At 38.5% G+C, this 11,776-nt stretch overlaps 1 protein-coding gene across 1 annotated transcript; it reads left to right on the top strand.

The window, feature by feature from the left end:
• Positions 1-1,811: 1,811 nt before the first annotated feature.
• LOC125177136 (olfactory receptor 226) lies at positions 1,812-2,795 on the top strand. Its single transcript, XM_047879211.1, has one exon. The coding sequence runs from the start codon at positions 1,812-1,814 to the stop codon at positions 2,793-2,795; it is 984 nt and encodes a 327-aa protein (XP_047735167.1).
• Positions 2,796-11,776: the final 8,981 nt, after the last annotated feature.

The raw sequence follows: 11,776 nt of genomic DNA, 5'->3' as shown, positions 1-11,776 counted from the left end.
TACTAAAACTTTTAGTCTGTATGAGGTAAAGGATGTGTTAACTAACTTTATTGTGGTAAATATTTCACAATATATACCTGTATCAAATTGTCACATAGTATACCTTAAGCTTACACAATGTTCTATGTCAATTATCTCTCAACAAAGCTAGAAAAAAGTCATTAGCAGGTTGAAGTTTGATATATGAAGTTTGATATTGTTCTCAGAGGAACGAGCTTGAAACTAAAAAGTAAGGAAACTCCTTAGGGGAAATAGCACCCTGATGTTTAGCTGACTCTCTCCTATTCTCCTTTCTAATCTCTGTACTCCCTTCCAATATATGACCATGCGAGACAGTAGGGTGCCAATAACCCCATGTGACTATGTCTGCTTCTGTTGCACATCAAATCCAGAAGAGGCTTGAAATTTTGAAAGGGCAAATTTTATTTTTGATACCAAAGTAAACAAAGAGAGTACTCTACTGAATGTATGCTTTTTTATTGGTCTTGTTACTGGCAAAATAATTAAACAAAGAGGCCATTAGACTGAGATGGCTCTCACGCCTTGGTTGCCTACTTATTAAGCAAACCAAAACTTAAGCTAGAGTCAATTGTAAATGTGTTCATATCCAAGAAACTAAAATTTAAGAACAACCAATCACAAACAGCCAAGGAAACTTTCCCAAGTAAGGCAACCACTTAAATGTAGCTAATCAAATAATGCCCTTGCCTTTCTTCTGAGTCTGCTCTATAAAAGTCTTTCCATTAGCTTCCGTCAATAGAGCACAGTATACTGCTTTCCGTTTGGTGCTGCCCAATTTAAATCAATGTTTCTCAAATAAACCCTTGAAACTTTCAATATGCCTCAGTTTAATTTTTGACAATACTCGAGAAGGGGGTTACTCTCATTCCAAGAGAGCACAACTTTCAGAACTGATGGGATTCTCAGTATTTCTACCTTCCAGAATACCTTCCTAATATAATTTCAAGGTGCATCCCAAGTCCTCCTCTAAGTGCAGGTTTTGTAGAAGTTTCAATCCCGAGATGCTGTGACTTCTTGGGTTCTACAATGTTCCTTCTTTCTTGTAGTATGGAGTTGCTTCTGTAGCTGAGCCCCAAAAATCCTCTCCCCTGGATATAAATCCAGGACGGATTTTATAGTCCCTCCTTTGTGTTGCCTGAATATTTTCGAAGCTCTGAGGTCCTGACTTCCTGGTTCCATCTCTTACTATCTGTGTGATCTGGAACATGTTACTTAATCTCTTTATGCCTCGGTTTTCTTAGATGTTAAGTGGCGTTAAAATCATACTAACTCACAGCATTCTTCTGAAGATTAAGTGAATTAATATCTGCAAATATTTTAAAACAATGTCCATACAATTAATGCATAGCAAATACTCAATTGTGTTACATGTTTAGTACTGTTATTCCTCCATTGTGTAACTTATTTCCTCAAAACAGAGTCACAATCTAGCTCACAAACTCTCACTTTAGGGCAGCCTAGACTCTCTTACTACTATATTTGGTTTTGATCTATATTCTTCAATAACCAACTAGTGTCACTTTTACAAGTGTTTATCAGTATATTCTTCTCCAAGGGCCATAACAGACTCTGACCCTATTCCCAGTATGAAGTAGCTCATTTTTGTTTACTTTTGTCTTAGCTCATTTCCAGATTACAGCAGAAAGTGACGTCCTCAGTTTGGTGATGAATCACACGCATACAAACATTCTGTCAATATAAACCCACCACAAGAAAGCCTGGGTTCTTGTTGCTGCCTCCTGAAGGCCCTCTGTTCTCTCTCCTAAAGATCAGTGGGCAAGACTGACATTATGGAGCAGAGGAATCAGAGTGGGAGGGTAAGTGAGTTTGTGTTGCTGGGCTTCCCGGCTCCTGCGCCACTGCGGGCACTTTTATTTGCCCTTTCTCTGCTGGCCTATGTGTTGGTGCTGACTGAAAACACACTCATCATTATGGCAATTAGAAACCACCCCACCCTTCACAAACCCATGTACTTCTTTCTGGCTAATATGTCCTTCTTGGAGATCTGGTATGTTACTGTCACTATTCCCAAGATGTTAGCTGGATTTGCTGGGTCCAAACAGAGCCAGGGACAGCTAATCTCCTTTGAGGGCTGCATGACACAGCTCTATTTTTTCCTGGGACTGGGCTGCACTGAATGTGTCCTTCTTGCTGTTATGGCCTATGATCGCTATGTGGCCATCTGCCATCCTCTCCACTATGCTGTCATTGTCAGCGGTCAGCAGTGTGTGCAGCTTGCAGCTGGCTCCTGGGCTGGAGGTTTTGGTATCTCCATGGTCAAAGTTTTTCTCATTTCTCGCCTCTCCTACTGTGGACCCAACATCATCAACCACTTTTTCTGTGATGTCTCCCCATTACTCAATCTTTCATGTACTGATATGTCAACAGCAGAGCTTACAGACTTTGTTCTGGCCATTTTTATCCTGCTGGGGCCACTCTCTGTCACTGGGGCCTCCTATATGGCCATCACTGGTGCTGTGGTACGAATTCCCTCGCCTGCTGGGCGCCATAAAGCCTTTTCCACCTGTGCCTCTCACCTCACTGTTGTGATCATCTTCTATGCAGCCAGTATCTTCATCTACGCCCGGCCAAAGGCACTCTCAGCTTTTGACATCAACAAGCTGGTTTCTGTACTCTATGCTGTCATTGTACCTTTGCTCAACCCCATCATTTACTGCTTACGCAATCAAGAGGTCAAGAGAGCCCTACGCCATACGCTACACCTATACCAGGGCCAGGATGCTAAGCGCAGGAAAGCAAGCAGAGATGGGTAGAAAATGCTCTTAAACTTGGCCTCTATATCTTCTATGAAGTCCAGAGGAGTTCTTATGCCCTAAATTAGGGACTAGGGCTCAAAAACACCACCATGGAACTAATCCAGAAGGAAGAAGAGGGATGGATTGCAAGCTGGCAGCTGGATTTCTGCAGGACAGCACTGTAAATACGTGTTAGAATGTTCCATGTTATCTACTCTATTGTAATTTACATAGAACAGGTTCATGAATCATGCATCCTGATGGGATGAGAAGGATTGCCTCTGAGCAGAAGACTGACTACACTTCAATATTTAAATAAGCAAACAAATGCAGAACTAATATCTCTCTAAATGGCCTTTCCTGGGTTTGCTCTTTGTCTTAGTTCTGTGGCTTAAGGTCATGTAGAGAAGGAAAGCAGAAGGAGGAAGCCATTCAAAGAAGCACAGGCTTCATTATGGAATAGCATTAGGAGACTTCTGGTTAATCTCTTCTAGCTGCAAACCACTGACGATAGCTTATGAGGTAGCAGAGGTCCAGGTGATTATTTTAGTATGAATTACAAGGCAAGCAGATAGGAAACTGAGAAGTTTTGTGTTAGCAACATGTCACCTAGTGGACTGCAAGTATTTCTATATCCGTTTCCTGATTTACCTAGGTCAGTGCACATACCAAGCTAGTGACTAAGTGCACTTATTTAATAAATCTGTTTTACTAATTTACTATAAGCTTATACTCATACATTAAGTGGAATACTATGTAGATCTTAAAATCCCATGATCTACATAGAGCTAATGACAGAGAAATATTCTCAGTATAATAAATCAAAATATTAGGTTATGTAACAGCATCAAAAGTATTAGGCTTACAAATGGAAAAGGAAAATGTGATATAGATTTACACACACACACACACACACACACACACACACACTGAAATATTACTCAGCCTTAAAAAAGGATAAGATGTGTCATTTGCAACAATATGGATGGACCTCAAGGGCATTCATTACTCTAAGTGAAATAAGTCAGAATAAGTAAGCTAATACCATATGATTTCACTCATATGTGGAATCTAAAAAAACAAATGAATAAACAAACAAAAAGCAAGATCAGACCCATTAACACACAGAACAAACTGACAGTTGCCAGAAGGGAGGAAGGTATGGGATGGGCAAAATGGGTGAAGAGGAGTGGAAGATACAGGCTTTCCACTATGGACTGAATAAGTCACAGGAATAAAAAGCACAGGATAGGGAATATAGCCAATGATATTGTAATAGTGATGTAGTGAGACAAATGGTAGCTACACTTGTGGTAAGTGTAGCATAACATATAGAGAAGTTGAATTACTGTGTACATCTGAAACTAATGTACCATTGTGTGCCTGCTGTACTCAAATTTTAAAAATTAATTTTAAAAAAGATCATGACTGCTCAGCATGAAACCAAGTATAGGCTTTTCTGAGCAAAGAATACTGTGAGATAGCACAGATGTTACACCCTGAAGCAGACTCTGGTTTTACCTGCAAAAATACATCTAAAATCTGACCATCTCAAAAAAAGAAAAATTACCAGTCTTATTTATTTGTTTGTTTAAATTAGGCTAGAAGGCTGCTTCCGATTCTGTGTCTCCCTCTCTCTGCCCCTCCCCCATTCATGCTCTGTCTCTGTCTCAAAAATAAATAAAACGTTAAAAAAATTAAAAAAAAAATTAGGCTAGAAGGAAATTAACTGAGATGTTAGCTATAACCGTGCAATTTAGCCATTACTCTTATAAACTGCTTTCTGTGCCAAAGGTATTGTTACCAACATATTGATTTAAACAAGCATTTCTTACCCAATAAAATACACAGCTTTATTCATCTGGGCAGACAGATGGATACAGGGTATCTCAGCATGGTGTTTAGAAACTTACAATGACCTAAGAATCAGAACACTGAAGACAACAGCCTACATGAAGCTTCTCTCCAGATGTGGGAACCTTTTGGGGTTGCAGCCTGTCTTTCCATAGTTTTCTGCTGTTTAATAAAGTCTGAAAGGCTACTAGCAAGGAAATCGAGCATTATTTGCTAGTTGCTACCTATTAAAAATTCCAGTATATGTATCTTTTGGTGCCAAAAGTTACATAACCTTATAAGTATTTTATTATTATAATTTGTTTTTATATTTTATTGTGTTATTACAATCTATTATAACTTACATTTATAATGACTAGATGAAAATTCATCAAAATCCTATCTCTTAACTGTCTCCATAGAATAAATTTCTGAAATGGGTTTACAAATCTGAGACTGGAGTGTCAGTCTCTGGACATCACTGTTGTAGCTATTATATGAACCTCCTTATAGGTTAACTCCAGTTAATAGGAAGTAAAAACATGATGTTGATTTCCTTCATTGTGCTTTTCTTTATTTTCCAAGCTTTTTACAGTAAAATGCATTATTTTCTCAAGTTTTAAAAAATTCCTCTAATTCTGAATTCAAAATTTAAAACCAGATACTTCAGGTATAGGAAAAGTGTCTAGCACATTTCCTGCATATATTCATCTTTCACTAACAATGAATGAAAAGATGCTTGAGTCCATGTGAACTATGGCAAGATCAAAATTTCTCTTTTGACTTGGACTGCATTTTCAAAGTCATGTGATTCTCATGGCTCATACTGAATTTGATGGAACAAAACCTAAGACTTTTCAAGTGAACTATTAACTGTCAGATGAAGTATTCCTCATCCTCCATTGATTAATTAATTTTGCCCCCAACCTAGATAGAGAATTTTATTTTATTCCTGTTACATTTGATCCTGTTTGTTTCAAACCATCTTTATAGGCTGCCATTCTTTAAAAATATTGCATATATACTGTGACTTTTTTAAATTCCCTTTTGCAGGGCAGTGTCTGGGGGAGTCTCCAATCTCCTTCTAGGAGTACTGGATCCAGACTGGATCTTTCAGGTAGGAGAGATACTCAGAGTGGCCAGAGGTAACTCACATCTATAGAGCAAGAGAGGATCAACATAGAGGGTTCCATGCTCAAAAATACCTAACTTGTTCCCATCAACTTTGATAAACTCCACTTAGTCTGCCTTTAAAGTTTCTTCACAGTATGTTTTGTTTTCCTTTTTTTTTCTTTTGGTTTTTATTTTAATATCTTACCCATTACAATCTTGTGAAAATGAATGTTAGATTGTATTTTTTTTTGCTTGAACTTTATAATCCAATTCTTTTATAATTTGCTAACATTTCACATTGAACAGAGTCAGAAAATATCTAAAAACCTTTTGGAAAAGAGCATTTGATAAATAACAGTTCTTCTATAGTACCGGAAACCCTATTTTGCTTAAACAGCCCTTATAGTTAGGAAGTATAAGACTGAGAAACTATCAGATAGAGGGGACTTAAGAAACAGAATACTTAAGTGGAGTGTGATATTTTAGATTGGATCCTGTGACATTAAATGGATAAGGAAAAACTGGTAAATTCTGAATAAAACCTGGAGTTTAGTTAACAACAATGTAGTAGTTTTAGTTTCTTACTTTTAAAAGTGTACAGTGGAATGTAAGGTGATGATATTAGGGGAAACAAAGCAGGGGAGGGAAATATGAGAACTCTTTTTACTATCTTTGAAACTTTTCTCTAAAATAATATTAAACCCAAAATTAAGTTATTTAAAAAATAAAATAAATTATTATTTTTTATACCAAATTATTTCGTAATTCTGATATCAGTGACTTCATAATAATAGTAGTAAGCCGACCCTGTTTGCTTATGGTGATACGTACAGCAAATATTTGGCTTTTATGTGCTATGTTGAAAACCTCTTTTTCAAAATTTCCTGGATTTTTAATTCTCATGAAACTCATACCTTGATGCTGTTTTATTTTGCTAATTCGTAAGAGAGAGCTAAAGTATTTTTGACAAATATTTTTTGCTTCACATTTAACAACTCTAACAAAACCGTGCCAGCTCTTTCACATAGCATCATTTCGTGCAGGCAAGCATGAGCGGACAGTTCCATGCACTGCAGAAAAGAGAAGGCTTATAGCATAGGTGTTGCCATTTTCCTCAGGGGATAATTACCCTCCCTGATTTTCATATTCCATAGTCTCATTTCATGAGGACCCAGTGGTCCCACCCTTCCCAGAATTAGTGCCAACTCACCATATGCCTTTAGACAAAGAATATGGGAGTGTGGGAAAAGAGCTAGGCCCATCCTTCTCCATCAGATTCTAATTAGTGACATATAGACCTTTACATCCTTTGTAGGATCTAAAGTTTCTCTAGGATTTTTCATATTTTTAGGCCCCTGCATCATTCTCTTCATCTACCTTTGGTTACTCAAAGGGATACAAGTATATTTCCTGGGCCTTCATTCTAACAAAACTTTCAGCCCTTGATTCTTAATTTCAGGGCTACTGACACACAATTAATAGCAGACACTGTGGGCTAACTTGGCTGTGAATAACCTGACAGACAGCAGGTGTCATTTCACACTGCTCTTAGCACATAGTGTGTGCTTCACAAACGTTCATCAAATGACTGAGTGCTTCCTAGAGACCAAGGTGGTGGGTGTGACCTCTCCTCACTGCAGAGACCTCATTATTCCACCATCTCACTTCTCACTATATTCTTTCCTGTGCTGGTTTCTGTACACTGAAAGCCCTCTCACCTCATTTCTTCTGATCAAATCATGGCTGTGGCTCACATTCCAACACAGGCAATATTTACATTTGTATAGTTATCACAAAGCTGTTTTAGAATTGCTTTCACATACATGTTATTTTTGAAACTAACATTAATGATATGATGTTAAAAAATGAATTATTGTTATCCCATTTTATGAGTGAATAAACTAAGGAATAAAGACAATTTTAAAAGGTAAATGTCTTAAAACCAGTAGAATCCTAGATTAGGAATCAGATCTTCTCTGACTGCTGAGCCAAAATTATTTCCCATCACACTACTTCCACACTATCTTTCTGTATGAGTCTGGAAAGACACCTCTTGATGCACCTTTTCTTAAATCCCTAAATTAGAAAGCATTAATCCCTGGGGCACCTGGGTGGTTCAGCTGGTTGAGTGTCAAACTTTGACTCAGATCATGATCTTGTGGTTCATGGGTTCGAGCCCCATGTCAAACTCACTGCTATCAGCCAGAGCCCACTTTGGATCCTCTGTCCCCTTCTCTCTTTGTTCCCCTCCTGCTCGTGTTCTCTCTCTCTCTCTCTCAAAAATAAATAAACATTATAAAAATATATTTTAGGGGCGCCTGGGTGGCGCAGTCGGTTAAGCGTCCGACTTCAGCCAGGTCACGATCTCGCGGTCTGTGAGTTCAAGCCCCGCGTCGGGCTCTGGGCTGATGGCTCAGAGCCTGGAGCCTGTTTCCAATTCTGTGTCTCCCTCTCTCTCTGCCCCTACCCCGTTCATGCTCTGTCTCTCTCTGTCCCAAAAATAAATAAACGTCAAAAAAAAATTTAAAAATGTATATATTTTAAAAAAAGAAAGCATTACTCCCTCATTGGAGTTCCTAGGGTGCTTTCTGCCTCTCTTTTGGTCCATGTCACATCCTATGCTCATTATAGTGTATATTATTATTTTACTTGGAATACTACAAGTTCCTGAAGGGCAGAAACCATGACTTATATATTTTTATTCCAAAGTATGTATAGCACAGCACCCTGCATATAATAAGAGCTCAATAAACGCAAGTTGCAATTTCTGTAACCAATGAGCAAATGAATGCATTGGTTACCTTATTAACCTACTTAAGTTTCTTATCCTGGCTTTTGAATAACTTAGTGTTGCATTACCTTGCATATAGTAGTAAGAGAAAAAAAGCCACATTCTACCCACAGGTATAAGTAAACTTGGTCCAGGTATAAACAGGAACTAGTAGGTAATTAGAGATTTGGCTTTTCTGTCAAGGTTCCCTGGACGTAGTCTTAGCAGCACATACAGAGTTTCCTTAGAGCCAGAAGAGACTGTCAGTGAGCCTCCTGGGAAGAAGACATGGGCAAGAGGCAGGTGAGTGTTAAATATATTCACCTGCCTCGGCTCCAGTCTTGTCTTAGTGCTGCAATACCTATCATGCAGTTTAAGCAGAGACCAGATGTGGACCTCTAGGAAGTACAAAAATATGCAAACCAGTATATTTTTCCCTAATTAGTGCATACATCTGCAGAACTTTCCACTCTTGAAGAGAAGGCAGGTGGAATATGGTAAGTGGTTGAAAATTCAAAGTGTTGTTGGTTGATCCAATCTTGATCCAAGAAAGCTCCAAGGAAGATGAGGAGGAACCTGGGAAGAGTGGCTGCAAGCACCATTATTGGAAAATGGGTATTGTGGAGAATGAATGGGAAAATGAAGATTCAATACCTCTTTACCCAAGGTTGGGGAAATGTGGGCAGCTGTGGGATCTTTCGGGTACTGGACCAGGCCCAAAAGATATATTTCTTATTCCAGAAGAAGTCTGCCAGTGTCTGTCTTGCATCTTGAAAAAAAGCACATAAAATACTGGAAAAAAGTTCTATAGTACAATGAAAGGACTTCTTTCCTTAGATACCATAGAGACCCCAGAACTTAGTGCTTTCAGTTCTAAAAAACAAGGAAAATAGTAAGAAAGAATTCTTCATTTCTCCATGATACAAAATAGAACCTGCTGAGAGGAACGTCCATGGCAGACAAAGTAGAGGAGATTATGACGTAACAGGGGCATACTTGAATATATGAGAGTAATATGCTAGGGAGAGGATAAGAGAGAAAGCATGAGTGATCTGTAACTCAGAGCTCTTCTAAGATGCTATAGTCCTGTTCGGGAAATTTGGCTTCCCTCATTCCCCCAGAGTGCAACAGAAAAAAAGATGAGCAAAAGAGAGAGAATGGAAATCTATATGTTTATATGAACACCTGTGAGTAGCATGTATGAGTCTAGTGTGACATAATATAATAACAGCTAACACTTAGAAAAACCATGGGCCAAGTCCTATGTTAAGTGCTTTCTGTGCATTATCACACTTATTTTCACAGCAAACCAGTACGGTAGGCATGATTAACATTATTCTACTTTACAGCAATGGATCTTTAAGTCCATAATTGTTGAATATTCTGCTCATGATGACACGCCTAGTAGCTTATTCTGACTCTGAAGTCAATGCTCTTAACTAGTATGCAAAGGTAAATGTGTGGGAAATTCTGTGACTGATGGCGGGGAATGTGGAATGTTATACATATCCTGAAGGAAAGTCTCTATATTCTTCCTGCTGAGACTAGAACATGGGAGATCTATTTTCTGTTCCCAGAACTAGTTGCTTTTCTCAAGGAAAAGAATTATGTCAAAGGCATTAAAAAACTCGGCTAGAAACCACTTTCTAATGAACTACTTTGGGGTGATAGTGTTGGTTGGAGGCCTGGAGGTAAGGTACAATCCTTTTCCACCCAGCAAGCAGTACTGAGCTCTGCTCATGTGTGCTGCTATGAAAAGGAGGCAGTGGTGTCCATAATATGTATTTCAGTGCCTCGTTCTTTGCCCCTTGCCCTGAGCCATGGCCAGAAGATCTCTAGGCCAATGAGTCCCTGATCAGCCTCCCACTCTCTATGTGTCAAGAGAAGGGTATGGAGGACAAATTTGTTTGTCAGAAGGAGTAAACAATGTTCAAAAGGCAGGATCTGACCTCAGTCTTTATGGATGAGTGTGGTATTTAATAGAAAGACACATTCATTTATGTGTTTTCAAAAGATATTCTGTGACCACAGATTAAAATAGTTGGGCTACCTCACAATATTCTTCCTTCCAGCTTTGCAAGATCTGCCTGTCTTTACATTTTATTCACATGCCCTCTTGCCTCCCTTCTCCTTACTCCTCTAGGAGAACCTGAAACAATAGCTGATATTTACAGACCCAATCTACCAAGTTACCTGAGACCAGGGATCATACCCCTGGTTTTCAGACTGAATGGGTATGTTTGCTGTGACAGTACCCTGGGTATATAAGCCGAGGGTATGTCCAAAAGATGTGTATCCTGATAGATAGATAGATGCCTTCTGCCAGCAACATACCCTGAATTCACATTCCTCTGCCCCTGATCTACTTCCTGTGGATCCCAAATCTCCAAGGGATTCATTAATTCACTTGTTAATCTATATTCATTTAATATTCATGTGTTTTCCAGTCACTGTCCTAGGCATTGGGCTCACAGTCACGAAGGCCAGAGTCTTTTTTCCCAAATTTTATTGAGATGTAATGGACATATACCATGTAAGTTTAGGGTGTAGAATGTGAGGATTTGATACTCATATATGTTGTAAAATGATTATCACAATAAGGTTAGGCAAAATCTTCATCGCATCACATAATTACCACATTTTTGTGGTATTTACTCTCAGTAACTTTCAACTATATGAAACACTTAAGATTTACTCTCAGTAACTTTTAAGTATATGAAACTGTATTGTTAACTATAGTTACCTTGCTGTACATCAGATCCCAAGAACTTACTCATCTCATAAGTGGAAATTTACCCCATTTTACCAACATCTCCCTGGATTTTGGAAAACTGCAGTGTAATGAAGAGAAAACTCAATGTGTGAGGGGGTTGTGCACTGGGGACAAATGCTTTTGAGGCACTTGACTGAGTTTTGGTGAGATGTCTCCTAAATGGAATCTTAAATCTTGAATCAGCTGATAAAGATTAGCAGATAGGCACAATAGTAAGAGGGAAAAGTGTAAGCAAAGTATGAGACTGATTGTAATGTGTTTCGGGAGCAAAAACTACTTGAATATGTCTGGATCATGGAAACCATTTACAGGGTCACAAGAGATGAGGCTAGAGAAATATATAGGGATCAATATATGAAGTGCCTCCTATATATGACATTGAAAACATTTCCTTTTTTATCTGAAAGCAACTGGAGAGTCATTAAAGAACTTTCCAAGAACTATTTTCTATTTTCACAAATAAATTCTGAAGAAAGTGTGCTGATCAAAGACCAATGGATCACCCAAATA

The sequence above is a fragment of the Prionailurus viverrinus genome, chromosome D1, assembly GCF_022837055.1.
Source record: "Prionailurus viverrinus isolate Anna chromosome D1, UM_Priviv_1.0, whole genome shotgun sequence".
NCBI lineage: Eukaryota > Metazoa > Chordata > Mammalia > Carnivora > Felidae > Prionailurus > Prionailurus viverrinus.
This window is presented reverse-complemented; position numbering and strand designations above follow the sequence as displayed.

What these genes read in the sequence shown, in the direction of transcription:
- LOC125177136 (XM_047879211.1), top strand. Translation starts at nt 1,812, where the DNA reads ATGGAGCAGAGGAATCAGAGTGGGAGGGTAAGTGAGTTTGTGTTGCTG.